This window comes from Gobius niger (assembly GCF_951799975.1).
Source record: "Gobius niger genome assembly, chromosome: 1".
Taxonomy (NCBI): Eukaryota; Metazoa; Chordata; class Actinopteri; order Gobiiformes; family Gobiidae; genus Gobius; species Gobius niger.
The window spans coordinates 40,729,223-40,746,783 of record NC_136852.1 but is presented as its reverse complement, the minus strand read 5'-3'; the positions used below and the strand labels follow the sequence as shown (position 1 = coordinate 40,746,783).

At 41.9% G+C, this 17,561-nt stretch overlaps 1 protein-coding gene across 1 annotated transcript in view; it reads right to left on the bottom strand.

The window, feature by feature from the left end:
* Positions 1-584: 584 nt before the first annotated feature.
* LOC306979990 (zinc finger MIZ domain-containing protein 2-like) overlaps positions 585-17,561 on the bottom strand; it is a 31,591-nt gene continuing 14,614 nt past the window's right edge. Inside the window, exons 5-21 of the mRNA XM_079579179.1 lie at positions 17,280-17,439; positions 15,806-16,012; positions 15,321-15,426; positions 15,070-15,182; positions 14,608-14,697; positions 13,337-13,532; positions 12,189-12,330; positions 10,604-10,682; positions 10,381-10,512; positions 9,235-9,340; positions 7,646-7,797; positions 6,627-6,694; positions 6,481-6,549; positions 4,863-5,143; positions 4,416-4,555; positions 4,147-4,311; positions 585-1,330 (exon numbers count right to left, since the gene is read on the bottom strand). Coding sequence (XP_079435305.1) covers positions 1,220-1,330; positions 4,147-4,311; positions 4,416-4,555; positions 4,863-5,143; positions 6,481-6,549; positions 6,627-6,694; positions 7,646-7,797; positions 9,235-9,340; positions 10,381-10,512; positions 10,604-10,682; positions 12,189-12,330; positions 13,337-13,532; positions 14,608-14,697; positions 15,070-15,182; positions 15,321-15,426; positions 15,806-16,012; positions 17,280-17,439 — 2,317 coding nt within the window. The 3' untranslated portion in view covers positions 585-1,219. The remainder of the gene's footprint in view (positions 1,331-4,146; positions 4,312-4,415; positions 4,556-4,862; positions 5,144-6,480; positions 6,550-6,626; positions 6,695-7,645; positions 7,798-9,234; positions 9,341-10,380; positions 10,513-10,603; positions 10,683-12,188; positions 12,331-13,336; positions 13,533-14,607; positions 14,698-15,069; positions 15,183-15,320; positions 15,427-15,805; positions 16,013-17,279; positions 17,440-17,561) is intronic.

Sequence of the window (17,561 nt, the reverse complement as noted above, 5' to 3'; positions counted from 1 at the left end):
AACATCCAGAACGCAGCTGCTCGAGTCCTGACAAGAACCAGGAAATACGACCATATTAGTCCAGTGCTCCGGTCTCTGCACTGGCTTCCTGTCACTCAGAGAATAGACTTTAAAACAGCTCTGCTTGTTACAAGTCTTTTCAGGGTTTAGCACCAAAGTACATCTCTGACATGTTACAGCCGTATGAACCATCTCGGGCCCTGAGAACTTCAGGGAGGGGCCTCCTGGTGGTTCCCAGAGTCAATAATAAACACGGTGAGGCTGCGTTTCAGTTTCATGCAGCTAAAATCTGGAACAGTCTTCACGAGGACGTGAAACAGGCCTCAACTCTGACAATGTTCAAATCCAGGCTGAAAACAGTTCTTTTTGCCCGAGCAGATGACACTGAAAGTATTTGATCTGCACTCTCGCCTTTCACTGTAATTGATTAATTTGATGTTGTTTTTATTGATTTATTGAATGAAATCAATGAATTGCCTTGTGTATGAATCGTGCTCTACAAATAAACCTGCATTGGCTCAGAAAGGAGCACACGAGGGTTAAATGAAGTTATACTTTAAAGAAGAAAAGGCCAAAGCTGAGAGTCTTTCAAAGAGTGTTTATTAAATTACAAAGGTTAATCTTATTGTTCATAATAATAATAATGGCGTCATTACAGAACAGACAGAGCGGTACAGTTCTCATAGACACAAAACCGTTTTTTTTTTTGTTTTACACATAATTAACAGTGAGCCTTCCTTCCTTCCTTCCGCAGAAATAAAGATCTGCCTTAAAGCCGTCGACACGGAGTCACCGAACCGTCCGGGAATCTTCACATTTAGTTCAAAAGAACCAGCTCGATAAACGTTTCCCTTTTCCTTCCCGCGTCTTAAAAAGCGCTGAAGTCGGACCCAAAGCGGCCAAAAAACTCTTTCATTCACAGCGGCCGAGGAAACGCGGCTCCAAAATGTACAGTCGGATAAAAATACAAAGTAAAAACCATCACGATGACGACTCTTCACACGCCAAACATTGTAAAACTGTTTGTTCTTTTTTGTCCGTTTAAAAGCCACAGATGAGACACCGAGTTCGTATTTTACAGCGCGGCCTCCGATTGGTCAGTTCGTGTCAAGCGGAGGCGCGTGATTGGTCGTTTCCAGCCCCGAGGGTCAGTTCTGGTGAGGGCGGGGCAGGAGTAGCTTATGGGTGAGTTTCTTTTTTGTCTTTTCTTTGTGATTGGTCAGTTGTTCTCGAAGAGGGACAGCAGGTCGTCTTGGTTGTTGTTGCTGGGCAGATCGGGGGGGCCCAGGTACGACAGCAGCTCGTCCGGGTTCGTCAGCTCCGGGAGCAACTGGAAACCAGAGGGTCAGAGGTCAATGCTTTCATGTCAAAATGTATGCAGTAGTTTAGTAACATATTTTCTTATGCCTAAAACGTCACTGTGGTGCCAATAAACTGGTGAGCGACATCAACAGCAGGTGCGGATCTTTGTTGTTGTTTTTTCTGTTCAGTTTTAATTTTTAACACTTTTATGGAGCTCAATGTCTCCCCATTGTTCCACAGTATGTACGTCTTTGCGCACTAGGGATGGGATGATAATGAAATTTACGATCACGGTTATCTTGGCGAACATAATTGCGACTAATGATATCACGATATTTGCCTGTGGTTTAACCTCTTACCACCCGCCTAAACCGAATGCATTCTGTCCTCTTTGGCTATTATATAAGCCTGTGTAGCACCTCATTTGAAAGCTAAGACCCACAAAACTGATCTTTTCCCTCGCATTGTTGCTGTGTTGTGTCACCTTTTTTTTTGGGTCACATTTTTGTAACTTTTTGTTGAATTTTTGTCATTTTTTGTTGAATTTTTGTCACATTTTGTTGATTTTTTGACATTTTTTGTTGAATTTTTGTCGTTTTTTTGTTGATTTTTTGTTGATTTTTTTGTTGATTTTTTGTCACATTTTTGACATTTTTTTGTTCATTTTTTGTTGAATTTTTGTCACATTTTTGTTGATTTTTTGTCATTTTTTGTTGAATTTTTGTCGTTTTTTTGTTGATTTTTTGTTGATTTTTTGTTGAATTTTTGTTGATTTTTTGTCATTTTTTGTTGAATTTTTGTCGTTTTTTTGTTGATTTTTTGTCACATTTTTGTTGATTTTTTGTCATTTTTTGTCATTTTTTGTTGAATTTTTGTCACATTTTTGTTGAATTTTTGTCACATTTTTGTTGAATTTTTGTCATTTTTTGTTGACTTTTTGTCACATTTTTGTTGAATTTTTGTTGGATTTTTTGTCACATTTTTGACACTTTTTTTGCATTTACATCCTTGTTTTCTTCTCATTTTTTGTGGCTGTTTTGGTGCTTTATCCCCAAGAAGCTTTTTGATTAGGGTAAAGCCAAACTGGATAGAATGGGATCCGTTCTGGTGGGAGTTAAGAGGTTAAGAATTCCACTGAAACTTGCAGAAATGATAGAAATGATGGGAACGGGGTCATGAAATATTCCTCTTCATCATCTGCTAGAAATGTCATATTGAGTGAGACCTAAACAAATCAATTTAAACAAATTCAACTCAAAACTCATCAAATAGTATAGAGCGAAAACCAGCTGATCTTTCCATAGCCATAATCAGAGAAAGTCATTGTTGCTACTTTTATAAGACAGACCTTTATGAAGCAGAAGAACCACGGAACATTAAAACATTTCAGCTGGTTGGTTTATTATTTCAGATAAAACAACACAGCAGAGCCATGAGGTGCTACTAGCATCGCATTAATGGACTTTGCTGCCTGGTAAAGATGACAAACTGTGAGAAAGCTTCTGGCTGTCCCAGGTTTGTCTGCATCTTTGCTGGTTGTCTCTCAGGTGAACCTGCGCTAGCTCTCCTCGCAGACTCTTTTCTTCCACATGTTCCTCATGTGGGAGTTTTACTTCGTTTTCTTTTGCTTCAATCCAAAACTATCTCACAGCTCAGACTTTAATTTCTCACGGGGAGGGTAAAGTGTGGAGTTGTTCAGATCCACCTTGCTCCCAGCAGGGGCAGCGTCTCTCTCTTTCTGTCAAGGGGACTGGCCATATGTCCTGCATTCTGGCAGAGCACAGAAGGGCCACTGGCTCTAGGGCCACCAGTCTGGCCCCTCACTTTACCTTACCCTTACCCCCGGGCGAAACCGAGCTTTACCCAAATCTAAAAGCTTAAAAGAAAAGCATCCAAAAACAAAAATGTGCTGGAAAAGCAACAAAAAAGTTTCAAAAACACAACAAAATGTGATGAAAACGTGACAACAAAGCAATGAAAAAAGCGATGAAAAAAAACAATAACATGAAAAAAAAGAAAAGAAAAACAAGAGACGAAAAAGTGACACAAAAGTGACGAAAACACGGCAAAAAGCCACAAAAAAGTAATGAAAAAGCAACAAAAACATGACAAAAATGCAGCGACAACGTGACAAAAAGCTACCATCACTTTTCTAGATTTTATCTTTCAAATGAGGCGTTGCAGTGTTGCTCTCCAGTCGAGAAGCTTTTAGATTTGGGCAAAGCCGAACTGGAGAAAATGCTCTCGGTTAAGGCGGGTGGTAAGAGGTTAACATATGTATTTGTGGAAGTGTCACATTTACGCTAATTTGGGCCAGGCTGACCAGAGTCCAGGGCTGTTTTTCAGTCCCAGTCCAGCCCCTGCTCTCTGCCAAAGCCCTGCATTGATATTATGGGAGCTGCGCCCCCTTGTGGTGCAACACCATAACTCACAGAGGCACGTAAGAGCGGCCGGCGGTGATTTTCTGCTGTATTTAAAGATGATCTTCTAGCACGAGGATCACGATTGCGCTAAAAAATGTGGCAACATTTTTTATTGAGATTAACGATATTGTTTATCGTCCCATCCCTCCTGCACGAGTACACGTTTCATCTGCTGCCCTTCTCCCGATCCCAGGGAGAGAGAGAGATGTGCCCGTCCTGTTCACAACTATTACACAGGGACACCAAACCTGTCAGTATTTGTGAATGAATGAGCATGGGAAAGACCAGGGAACAGCCATGTTGAGCTAATTTCTGCATAAATCTGCGGCTCAAAGCGACAAAACGTCAGAGAACAAACACCGTGTAGAGAGAGTTTGGCCTGTTTGTTGCGGCTCATTTAGTTTACTGTAAAGAGTCTCACGTCGAGAGAAGGCTCCGGAACGTCCGACCCCAGTCCGAATCCGCCGTCTCCGCCGCCGTGCAGCCGGTTCTGCCCCGCCCTCTGCATCATAGCTCCGCCCCCCTGAGCGCCGTTGCTGTGGAGACCAGGCTGCTGCGACAGAGGAGCGCCGTGGGACGAGGACATCTGCAGAGCACACAGAGGTTTGTTAGTGCGGGTCTGTTTGGCCCCGGCGGGGACGGTCGCCGGGGGTCGGTCGCCGGGGGGGGGACGGTCGCCGGGGGACTCACCTGTATCTGCGGGTTGAGCTCCGTCTGGTAGGACAGCGGCGGCGGCCCGGGAGTCCCAGGCCCGGAGCTGTAGTCAGAGAATCCCGGTCCGGACTGGGGCCCCGGGGTGGAGCCGGAGCCGGGGGTGGGGTAGGACGGAGCTGAGGACGACACGAGTCACAGAGGAATCCATTAACAGCAGAAGAACTTGGTAGAAAGGCTGGAATTCAGTTTTTCCCAAAGATCAAACGTGTGATTGTAAACAACAGGTCAGCGCTGAAACTGAATTCACAGGAGCCCTTTTAACTTCGGCTTCTTCACAGATGGTGCTACGTTTTCCAGCAGGATTTCTTGAAATGAATTGAGCCCATTCTTTGTTCAACGTAAGAAATATCAAAACGTTCTAGTCTGACCTTTAGTCTCCAAATGCAACAGGCTCGTCCTCTAACCCGGGTTCGAGTCACTGACCTGGTGCGTTGTAGTCCGGCGTGTTGCTGCTGCCCGCCGTCATCCCGGGGAACTGCATGGGCGAGGAGGCGGCGGAGGGGGCGGGGCCCATGGAGGAAGGGGAGGGGCCGAGCGAGGCGATCATCTCCATGACGCTGGGCAGCACCATGTGGCTGGGGCTGAGCGTGCGGCAGCGCTTGAGCTGCGGCCCGTCGCACTCCTCCTTCACGTGCAGGTCGGGCTTCACCGGCACCGGGCGCCAGCTGCACACCGGGTCGATGCTGATCTCCTCGTACTCCGAGCTGCGGGCGCAGAGGGGCACAGAGGGGCACAGGGTTACCGTGACGACCAGGGGGCACAGGGTTACCGTGACGATCAGGGGGGCACAGGCGAATGACGCTGACAAATTGGATTCTGACACATCAGCAGCACAAAGTCACATTTAATGCTCTTTTTTGTAGCCTGGTCTGACTTAAAACTGTGATGCGGTTAATTATGTGCAATATAGATACAGACGGCATCTCTGGAATCGCCCATATATGGTCATTTTTGAAAACAGTTAAGGGGGAAAACAAAAAATCTAAACTTTCTCTAATTATTCAAAAACTACTTTAACAAACGCTGAATTATGAACATAGTTTCTACCAAATAATGATACAAAGACATGGAGAGGAGCAGAGTGGTTCAACAGCCCATAAATACATGAATAACGGAGAATGCTAACGTGATGCTACATGTTAGCATCGGGCTAATGCTAACGGTTAGCTAGCGCTAGCTACAACGGCCGTTTTTTCGCTTCTACTGAACAATCTGCTGTGAGAAAATATCCATATGGGCCCGATTTACACTTGACTTTATTTGTATGTGATAAATAAGTTGATATTCCACCAGAAAATGGCTAAAAAGAGGGAAAATTGTGTTTCCCAAAAGATTCTATTTTCCCCCTTGGCGAAGCCACGCCCCCTTCTATGACGAGATGCCGTCTGTATCTATGGCAACAAAATAGAATGTTTAAAAAAAAAAAAAAAGAAAAAAAAAAAAAAAAAATAGAATGTTTAATTTTTCAGCTTGCACCTGCCTAGATAAATGACCCCCTATATTTTTAAGGGGAGACACTGTGGGGTTCAGGTTTTGAGATAAACTGGTCTCGAACATCTAAACTTTCACCTGGAAACGAACCTGTTTTGGTGAAGATTAGGGATCCAATAGGTGCAGCGATATCTCTTCAAACTTTCCACTCTTGGATTTAACAATATTTTGAGGCTTTTTCTGAGGGATTCTTTTAATATCTAATTCCAAGCCTGATATATGGAATTTATGGAAGTATTTTAAACTAAACAAGATCCAAAATCCCTCTGAAAAAGTCTCTAACGAATATGTCACAAAATAAAACCATACATTTAAACCTGGCTCTGAACATTATTCAGATTTCGTCACTGAAAATATAGGAAATTATGGGCGTGTTTATGCATAAAACGTATTTTTATTGAAAACACAAAATGATATAAATATGATTAAAAATGTGTTGGAAGTTTTCTGTCAGTCTCTACAGTGGGAGTTTCCAATTCAACCCTCTACATTTGAAAAAGTTTCCCGATTTCACTGCAGCATCGGTAAAAGAGGTAAAAGCAGAACTCACTTCTGGACGTAGATGAGGATGGCGAGCATGTACTGGTCGACCTCCAGACCCTCCAGCAGCGCCGTTTTACTGCCGACAGACAGACACAGGTCAGAGGCCGGTTCACACGCTCCACGGTCAGTTTAGAGGAAGGAGAAAGTACTCACTTGCAGACGGGACACCTCCAGGTCCCTCGCTCACAGTTCAGCTGAAGGTACGACTCCAGGTCGAAGCACTGGAACAAACACAAACGTTATTCACCAACTCTACAGAGCAGCTCCTGACCAGGGCCGGATCAGGTTCAAACTGTGCCCCACAGCCCCATCCAGTGGACAAAAAAATGTACTGCAGTTAACTGATTAGTGTCTAGAATGATGTATACCTCGGACTAGGGCTGCAACTAACGATTATTTTGTAATCGATAAATCTATAGATTATTTATACGATTAATCGAGTAATCGCTTGGCTGTGAATGGTGGAGGAAAATTGTATTTTTTCTATTTTTTTCTTCAATCACTTATAGCTTGAGTAGCGCTGCTTGAAGATGTGTTGATGGAGTAAACTAAAGGGAAATGTTTGTTGAAGGCTCTATTCATAAAATTTACAATGAACAAAATGTACATGTAGACCCTAACTATATAAACAAAAATACCACATTTTTATGTCTTTTTTGCTCCATTTAAGTCTGTGTGAACCAGAAAACGATTAATCGATTACTAAAATAGTTGTCGACTATTTCAATAATCGATTAGTCATCGATTAATCGTTTCAGCCCTACCTCGGACACTCTCTCCCTCCCATTCATGCCATTAGAAAATGGACCCAAACCACAGGCAGCACCAAATGTTTCCAAAACCTACTAAAATATTTGTCTAGAACCAGAAAGCAGAACAGTAATGTGCATTTATTCCTTTTCCCTCCATTTAATTTATTTTACATTTGCATCGTTTATTTGAGGTGAAACAACCAAAAAATGTCCTTTAACGACAAAAGGGCAGAAAAAACACTTTCGACATGTTTCCAATTTTTTTTCCTTTTTGTCCACTTTTACCTCCAATGTTTTTTTTCACAAATTTTCCCCAATGTTTCCACTTTTTCTCCAATTTTTAAACTTTACTTTTTTCATGTTTTTTCCACTCCTTCTTTTCTCTGTTTTTTTTGGTCTGTGCTGGGATGTGTCTCTCACCTGTATGTGTCTGCAGTCGTGCCCTCGTGCCGGCAGCTGTATCCTCCTGAAGGTGATGGGACACTTCAATGACACCCGGATCGCCGTCTGCTCCACGCCGTCCTCTCCGTTCAGCCCCGCCGTCCCCGCCACCGAGCTGAAGTTACGCTTAACTGAAAACAAACACAAACCGTCACCAATGTTCTTTCTGTAATTAGATTTAACTCTCTTTCTTCATGATAAAAACTTCAGCCTTTTTCTGATATAGTTCATTAACGTAGACGAAGAAGAAGAACTTGTAAAGGTCCGACATCATTCTTCATTCAGGCTTTTACCACGACTTCATGACCCCTTGGCCTTGAGGTTTTTCAGAGTTTAACTTACTGCGAGTTGTACTAAATTGTAATCTAAATTCGTGGAGCCACTCGCGTGTATAATGCCAAAAAAAATGGTTTACAGACGGTGGGTTCGTGTGTAAAACGCGCGGGATTAGAATTATTCCCCGTCTTGTTCTTCATTTCCCCCAATTTTTCCCGTTTTAATTTGTAACTATCCCAAATCGTTTCTAAAAAAAAAAATCTGCTTTATTTTTTATTGTCATTATTTTTTCTTTTTTATTATTATTATATATATTATTTAATTATTTTATTTTTTTCTGTGCCGTATTTGACATTTTTCCAATTTTCCCAATTTTTCATTTTTCTTCCTGGTTTAATTTTTCCTATTTCCACCCCCCTTTTTTCTCAATTTTTGCCCCGTTTTATTTGAATTCTTTGCAAATTTTCCCCAATTTTTTTCCTTGTTTCATTTTTAATTTTCCCAATTGTCATCCCAAATTTTTCCCGATTTATTTTTAATTCTCCTCCATTTTTGTCTTGTTTTATTTATTTATTATTTATATGGTCTACAGACGCTAGGTTCGTGTGTAAGATGCGCGGGATTACAATTATTCCCCGTGTTATTCTTCATTTTCCCCAATTCTTCCCGTTTTATCTTTTCTAGAAAAAAAAAAATCCTTAATTTTCCTTATTTTTTCCCAAATTATTATTACTATTTTTTTACTGTGCCTTATTTGACATTTTTCCAATTTTCCCAATTTCTTTTCATTTTTTTTCCTGGTTTAATTTTTCCAATTCCCCCCCCCCCTTTTTCTCAATTTAAGACCTGTTATATTTCAATTCTTCCAAGATTTTCCCCAATTTTTTCCTTGTTTCATTTTTCATTTTCACAATTGTCCCCGTTTTATTTGTAATTTTCCTCAATCTTTGTCTTGTTTTATTTATTTACTTTTTCCAGTTTTCATTCTTTCCCCATGTATTTTTTTTCAATGTTTGGGGCCATTTCTCCCCAATTTTTTTTTCAAATTTTCCCTGTTTCTATTTCCAATTTTCTCCACGTTTCTTGAAATTGGAGATCAACCCGATATTGTAAATTTCCCGATCCTCCAAACAGCGATTTCGATATCTTTTAAACGATGCACTGCCCAGCTCCAGGCGGGACGGACAAAGTGGTTTTGCGTTTAGTCCGGAGCTGGTCTCCTTGTGGGCGGGGCCTCAGCATCTGCATTGATTAAAGCTGTAGTTATCGCGCTCGTAGCAGAAGCCTCTTACTCTTGGTGACGCAGTGCTCGGCCGGCAGCAGCCTCTTCTTCATCAGCCCCTGCAGCACGGAGCGAACCGACGGCCTGTGCACCAGCTGGAGCACGAACAGGTGGGACTGGAACGGAACAGAACAGAACAGGGAGGGTTCACAGACCGATCCGACGGGCGCGGCGTGTTAGCGTAGGGCTGCTCGATTATTGAAAAAATAATAATCACGATTATTTTTGTCATAATTGAAATCACGATTATTCAAACGATTATTTGTTGCCTTTAAAAAATCCATCAAAAAAGTGACAAAAATCCAGCAAAAAAAGACAAAAATCCAGCAAAAAAATGATAAAAATCCAGCAAAAAAAGACAAAAATCCAGCAAAAAAATGACAAAAATTCAGCAAAAAAAGACAAAAATCCAGCAAAAAAATGACAAAAATCCAGCAGAAAAAAGACGAAAATCCATCAAAAAAGTGACAAAAATCCAGCAAAAAAAATGACAAAAATCCAGCAGAAAAAAGACGAAAATCCATCAAAAAAGTGACAAAAATCCAGCAAAAAAGTGACAAAGATCCAGCAAAAAAAGACAAAAATCCAGCAAAAAAAGACAAAAATCCAGCAAAAAAAAGACAAAAATTCAGCAAAAAAAATGACAAAAATCCAGCAAAAAAGTGACAAAGATCCAGCAAAAAAAGACGAAAATCCATCAAAAAAATGACAAAAATCCAGCAAAAAAATGACAAAAATCCAGCAAAAAAGTGACAAAAATCCAGCAAAAAGACAAAAATCCAGCAGAAAAATGACAAAAATCCGTTAAAAAAAGACAAAAATCCATCAAAAAAGTGACAAAAATCCAGCAAAATATTACAAAAATCCAGCAGAAAAAGACAAAAATCCATCAAAAAAGTGACAAAAATCCATCAAAAAAAGTGACAAAAATCCAGCAGAAAAAAAAGACAAAAATCCAGCAAAAAAGTGACAAAAATCCAAAATTAAAAATTAGAAGAAAAAAAAATTGAAAATAAAATAAATAAATAATGAAAAAACAATTATAATCGATTTTTTGCGATTATGCTAATTTTGTAATCGTTTACTGTTGTAATCAAAATCGTAATCGAATTTCAATTAATTGCACAGCCCTATGTTAGCGTGTGTAAACACTCACGCAGCAGCAGGCCGTCACGGTGATCTGGATGGTGTTGCGTCCCGGCTGGCACACTTGCTTCAGGTAGAGCGGTTTGTGCGACGTCTTGTTGTCGCCGCGCTCGATGGTGAGGGGCGTGGCGTTCACACTGACCTGGGCCAACGCAGAAACAAAGGTGGTATCGCGGTAAGTATCAGGATTTAGGGTGCGTAACCCCCTCCCTCGTTCCTCTTTCTCCCGTTACCTGCACGGAGGCCGGCCAGTTGGTGTTCATCTGCCGGTCTTCGTGGTGGTAGCATTTGAACTGCAGCTCCAGGTCCGGCCTGAGGGGAAATGGGAGGCAAAACACGGGGATTCAAAAAAACGCTTAACCCCCACCTGAACCCAGCACGTTTTCTCCAGTTCAACTTTACCCAAATCTGAACATTTCTAACACCTAATTTAATATCTAAGACCGGCAAAACTGATCTAAACTTTTGTGCTGTGTCGTTAGTGCGTTTATGTCACGTTTTTGTCGCATTATTGACACATATTTAGCACTTCTTTGTTGTGTTTTTTTTTTGCTTTTTTGCCATGTTTTTGTTGCATTTTTGTAGATTTTGTGCTACATTGTTTTTGTTTGCGTTTTCGTGGCCTGTAGGCCAGTTAAATGCCTCATTTTTAAAAGGTATGATCTACAAAGCTGATATAAACCTTTTTTTGTTGCATTGATGCCGCGTTGCTCAGTTTCATTGCTTTAAATTTGTTTTTCTATACCGGATATTTTACTTTTCTGGCACGTTTTTGTCCTATCGTTGACCCTTTTTTGTTTGTGTTTTTGCTATGTATTCATCACTTTTGGACCCCTTTTGGTCGGGCTTTATTTAGCACTTAAATACTTTAAGTACACGTTTTCTTACTGTATAATGTTTAAGATCCTTGGAAAACATGTGACACGTGATCTAAATGTTTAAAATGACCGAAGAAAAAATAAACTCCTGCTACTAGTTTTTAATTTTTTCTCGTGTTTTCGTCGCTTTCTTTGTCACATTTTTGTTGGTTTCTGTTTGCGGCCTGTTGCCTCGTTTGAAAGCTAGGACCAGCTTATGAAAATGCCGTTTTTCCAGACTATAAGTCGCACATTTTTTTCATAGTTTTGTCTTATACTCCAGAGCGACTAATATGTATTTGAATTTTTGAAAAAAAGGAAAAAAATCACATAATTTCACATAAAGCGGAGGTTACTCTTAGAGAAGAAAAAAAAAAAAGCTAATCACGGGCTAAAACCAGGATAGTCACAGCTAGAGGAACGAGTCGCAAATGAGAGCTTGAAAAACGTGCTGCCGGGAGATGCTTGTCAACGGTGCAGTTACGCCTCCGTGTCCAGGTCGTTGCCAAGGCGATTGCTCAGAAGTGACACCGAGGATGAAGATTTCAATGGATTTAGTGATTTGGAGTGAGATGGAGAGTTTGGGATGTTCTTTATGCTATAGCTATCTGAACTGTTTATGTGACATTAACATACCAGACACCGATTTAGTTTGTTGTTTATGCTTCATGTAGCTAACCATCAATGTGTTACGTTAGCATACAGTACGCCTATTCAGCCTGTTGTTTTTTTCTTCATTGGGCAATTTTTATTTTCTTATTTTTCATCCTAAGGAGTGACTTAGAGTCTGGAAAATACGCTATGTGGAAGATCTGTGTGAGTAAAACACAACCTACAGGTGGTGGACGGCAGGTAACTGGTTAAAAGTTGTGAGTTAAAATGGGGAAAAGCATTGAAATAGCGAATAATCGGCACAAACTCCGGCCTTTGTGAAAGCGGTCGTCCTTGTCCTTGGCCGTACCTCAGGATGAGCGTTTTGTAGACCGACTCGCGCAGCTGGAACACGTGGTTGGACACGGCCAGATTGTGCTCCAGCCTGAAGGGCTCCAGCACCACGCCGTCCCGGACCGGGAACGTCAGCCGCAGGTCGTCACTAGGGTTTCCTGAGGCACCGGGAGAGAACAGAGACAGAACATGCTCCATCAGCTACAGGTCGGTCACATGTAAATGATACATCATGAATAATACAGCTTCATACAATAATAAATTCAATCTTTTTATGATTTCATTTGTAAAAAAAAAAAGGAGAATGGCATCCAACAGTGAAATCATTTGCCAAATAAAGACCAATTAAAGCAGATTAAATAAGAAGACCCTCACTCAGCACCTGTGAGGACGCAGTGTGGGAGGGGCCAATGAAACATGACACATTACGAACCACTGTAACATGTCAGTAAAGATCCACCTCTGCTGCGGCGTGAGGCTCCTCCCTCTCTGCTCATGACATCTCGGTAAACCCTCTCATTATGCATGTCCTTCTATGGTGAACTTATAGGCTGAGTCTCACGGACAGTTTTATAAATGAGACCCTGGTCTGGAGTAAAGAAATCAGGACTGAAGTGCGTCTGTCGTTTTCTGATGGTACAGAGTTGACTTTACCTCTGTAGCGACAGCTCCGTTATACTTTTTAATTATTATTTTTTGTAAACACACGTGTCTGATTATAACAGCTGCTGCTGACGAAGACTCTGCTAAAACCACAAACTAAAGTATGGACCTTTCATTTCATTTATTTATTCATCAGGACCATGTACAGTTACATTATTATTACATTAAAGATGCTTGTACCAGACGGCAGCTTTTTCAAGCTAATTTCCGTCTGTAGTCCTAGGGGGCCTGTCACAATAATTACTATAGCGAAGTTTTGTTCGATAAATCACAGATAAACTATACATTTTTGGGCATTTACCCCTGATTTTTTCTTTGTAAGACAAGTAAGATCTTAAGCAAATAGTGCTGGATTATATTTCCTGTATTTTGCAGCTCGTGTGGTATTTTAGGATGTGATGATTCACTTTTAGAACAAAGGTTTACTGTCATTTTTATGCTTTCGAGTCAACAGTATCTTTAGAGTTGATATCATTGAGTGTGGACAGTGTGGACAGTTACCGGAGCTGGGGGGAGGAGGAGGCAGCGACGCCATGTTGGGTTTGACGTCCGGGAGGAAGGAGGCGGGCGAGGGCTTCACGTCGCTGTTGCCGGGCGACAGGTAGGGCGGGGCCATGGAGCTGTTGCCGGGGGTGATGGGCGGGGTCGGGTTTCCTGGTAGCGGAGAGCTGGGGTAACCGGGCAGCCCTCGCCCAGGCTGAAAACACACACAGGGTTTAAAACTCTCTGCGGGTCATCACAGGAACATCATCTTTAAGCAGATTTAAAGGTTCTGGACAAGATTTTATGATTAGGTATAATTAAATGAAAGAACTTAAAATGTACACAAATATGAGGGGGAAATGTACAGCAGTATTTCAGTCATTTCATGTTTTCCAATAAAGACAAGCCGTTTTATGTGTTGGTAAATGTTGGTATTTTTGATGACCCATTAATGTTCAGAGCCAGGTTGTGTGCTTTTATTCTTTGTTAGCATGTGTGTGTTAGCGTGTGTGTTAGCGTGTGTGTTAGCATGTGTGTTAGCATGTGTGTTAGCATGTGTGTGTTAGCGTGTGTGTTAGCATGTGTGTGTTAGCGTGTGTGTGTTAGCATGTGTGTGTTAGCGTGTGTGTGTTAGCATGTGTGTTAGCATGTGTGTGTTAGCATGTGTGTGTTAGCGTGTGTGTGTTAGCGTGTGTGTGTTAGCGTGTGTGTGTTAGCATGTGTGTTAGCATGTGTGTGTTAGCATGTGTGTGTTAGCATGTGTGTTAGCATGTGTGTTAGCATGTGTGTGTTAGCGTGTGTTAGCATGTGTGTTAGCATGTGTGTGTTAGCCATTTATGAAGCTGTGTTGCAGAACTTCACTTTTTGTATATGTGTATATTTATATTTCTACTAAAAAAGCAAAAGTTGTATGTGCGGAGAGAGGGGCGGAGTTAACTGAATCGAAGCGCTGTGTCTTCCGGTTTGAAAAATACCTCCAGAAAATACTCATATTTATCACAAAAATGAGTACTCCATAGTGGTAGAGGTACAATATATCATATAAATGCCTATACTTAACTTTGGAATGGCTAAAATAGCAGGATACAGATCCTTTAAAGCTTTTACAACTCACTGTACCACAATGTACTCACAGTGGAACAGTTTCTTCAAAAAGTTACTAAGTAGCGAGTACTACCCCCTGCTAACGAGTGAGCTGTGGATCACCACCAGAATGAGTGACTATAATCTACAGCGCAGCACTGTGCAGTAAAAGAGGAGTTAGGGCTCAAGTCAGTGACATGTCTTACCCCTGACGGCTGGTTGAACGAGTTGTAGACTCCGCCGCCCCCTGCTGACAGAGAGTTCAGCGTGCCGCCCTGGCCGTTAAACTGCTCCTGCTTTAAAATAGAAAAGACAAAATAAAGAACATGCACTGGAAAAGTGGTTCATGATTAACTCCTCTGCCCTGCTGTGTTTGGTTTCCTTTAACTATTTAACTTCAAGCAATAATAAACTTAGAGGCACCAGTGTGAAAATATTGCTGTAGATTACTGCTATGAATATGAGGAAAAACGTGTTGCAAGTTCGCTGTCAGTTTTTATATTAAAGCAAATCTTTGTAACTAAAGAGTCAAACAAATCGGTCGCCTTTATGAAAACAGAAAACCTCATGTTTCAGTGATCTACAGTTTCACGTCGATGTTTCTAGGTTCAGTGGTTTCTTCTCCGGGGCAGGTGTCGTGTGCAGACCTGAGCAGCAGGGGGCAGTACCTTGTAGAACTGCTGCTGGGGGGGCACTGGCGCCTGGTACTGAGGGAGGCCCATCTTATGGCTCTGATACTGCGGCGAGGAGGCGGAGCGCTGGGGGGCGGCGCCGGGACCACCTGCAGAGAGGGGACGCCGGGTCAGAGTCAGCTTTAGAATCAGGTGCGACCAAAATAGCCACAAAAGGCAACAAAATTGTGCCGAAAAAGCAACAATAACACAACAAAAAAGTGACAAAATCGTGGTGACAACGGTACCTGTGTGGTAGGGCATGTTGGGGCCAGAGTAAGGCCCTGGTCCAGGCCCAGATCCAGGTCCTGATCCGACTGGGACTCCGTACTGCTGCGACATTCCCGGGAACGACTGAGGAGCGACGAGAAGAAGGAGAGGAGTCAGTTTGTGCTCTTTGAAATAGGGGTGGCCGATATATCGTCTACAAGGTCATATCGAAATTGCTGTTTGGTATCAACAGAATTTACAATTTGGAGTTCATCAAATTGTTGTTTTTTTTCTTTAAATTTGAAACAAAAAAAGGGAAATATAGGCAAAATTGGTGAAAAGTAGGGATGAAATTGGTAAAAAAAAAAGGATAAAAGATGTTCATTGATCATCATTATGGAGAAAGTTCCACAAATATTAAATAATATTTCTTGTCAATATCTTCCAGCTCTATCTCGTAAAATGTTAAAAAGCTCTAAATACTAGATGTTCCTCCAAAGCTGCAGCTGGACTGGTGTCTCACCTCGGAGTTGTAGGGCCGCTTCAGTCCCTGCTGGGGCCTCATGTGTGCTTGCTGGGGGCCCGGGCCGTAGTTGGGATGCTGGGGGAGCCTCTGGGGGCCCCCTCCGAACATAGGCCCCATGGACTGGGGGCCGCGGTTTGGTCCTGGAGCCATCCCCGGACCTCGAGGGCCCGACATGAACTGGGGGTTGTATCCGGGACCTCCCATCTGCGACAGAGAGGAGGAGGAGGAGGAGGAGGAGGAGGAGGAGGAGGAGGAGGAGGAGGAGGAGGTTACTGTGGTGCCTTCAGGGACAGAGGTGTCAGGAACTAAGGTCTATATTACTTGATATCTTTCAAAAACGACCAAATATTTCATAATTGTATTGACGGTAACCCTTTTGAACCTCTTGACCATAAGATCAAAGCCTACAGGCCAGTGTAACGCCTCATTTGAAAGCTAAGACCCAAAAACTGATCACAAACGGATTTTTTTTTTTTTGAAAAAGTGACGGCGACGTGAGGATAGTGCTCCATCACTTTTTTGTTGGGTTTTCAACATATTATGCCCACAAATTAATCGCTTTAGTCACTTTTTCATGGCCTTTTTGTCACGTTTTTGTCTGCCTTCTGTAGCGTTTTCATTCCACTTTTCGGTCGCCCTTTTATGGCTTTCCTGCTTGCTTCTTTATTATTATTTTTTTCATCTCATTTTTTGGTGCTGTTTTGGTGCTTTCTTAAAGAAGGTTTTATTTGGGTAAAGCCAAAATGGAGAAAATGCACTCGGTTCAGGCGGGGGTTAAGAGGTTAAGTGCCAGTTTTTATAAACTTTTAAAAATGTCTGACAAAATGCTACAAAACATTAATTATTATGTAAAAATGGCAGAGAGCCGGGGAAATTTGGTCCAAAATGTATTTGTAGATTTGCTGTAGTGAGAGAGCCCTGGAAGTGACAGACAAAAACATTTTGGGGGTGAAAAGGTTTATTCTTCTTTTTTTGTGTTTTTTGGATAAATTGGAAACATATTATCTCGGGGGAATGAGATATTATCGTGGGGAATATCTCTTACCCCCATGATATCGCATTCCCCGGTGATAATGTCTCATCATGTAGAGCTGGGCCTTTGCACGTTTTCAGAGCCTTGTGTCAAAGATGACAATTAAATTGGATTTGGCGCCGTTTGTAGCTTTTCAAAAGCAGATGATTTATTTATTTGAAACTTGCTGCATGTTTTTCTGTCCTCTTCCATAGCGGTTTAAAACTTCAGTGAAATAAAATACATGCACATTAAACATTTGTATTGTATTTCATCAGATTGGATTCCCATTGTTATCAATAAAATCACTGTGTCTTTTCCTACAGAATAAAATAGGTTCAGTTCTAGCACTCACCTGTCTGTAATTGATTATGAGTAGTATAAGTAGTAGTGTTTGCAGTACTCACCTGTCTGTAATTGATTATGAGTAGTATAAGTAGTAGTGTTTGCAGTACTCACCTGTCCGTAGTTGACCTCCTGCTGTTTCTCCTGTATCGCCGCGGCGACCGTGGCCGTGGCGGTGGCTGTTGCCGTGGCAGCGGCGGCAGCCACAGCGGCGGCAGTGGCCGCCTGAGTGAAGTCTGCGGAGCCTCGAGAGCCGCCGGGGTTCGACGGGTAACTGCGCACGGAAATATACAAACATACTGTTAATGTCCACAAATACATATATACACTATGTATACTAGTACTACAACGTCTGAAGGTTCATCTGCAAATCTACCTATGCTTTAACGCCCAAAT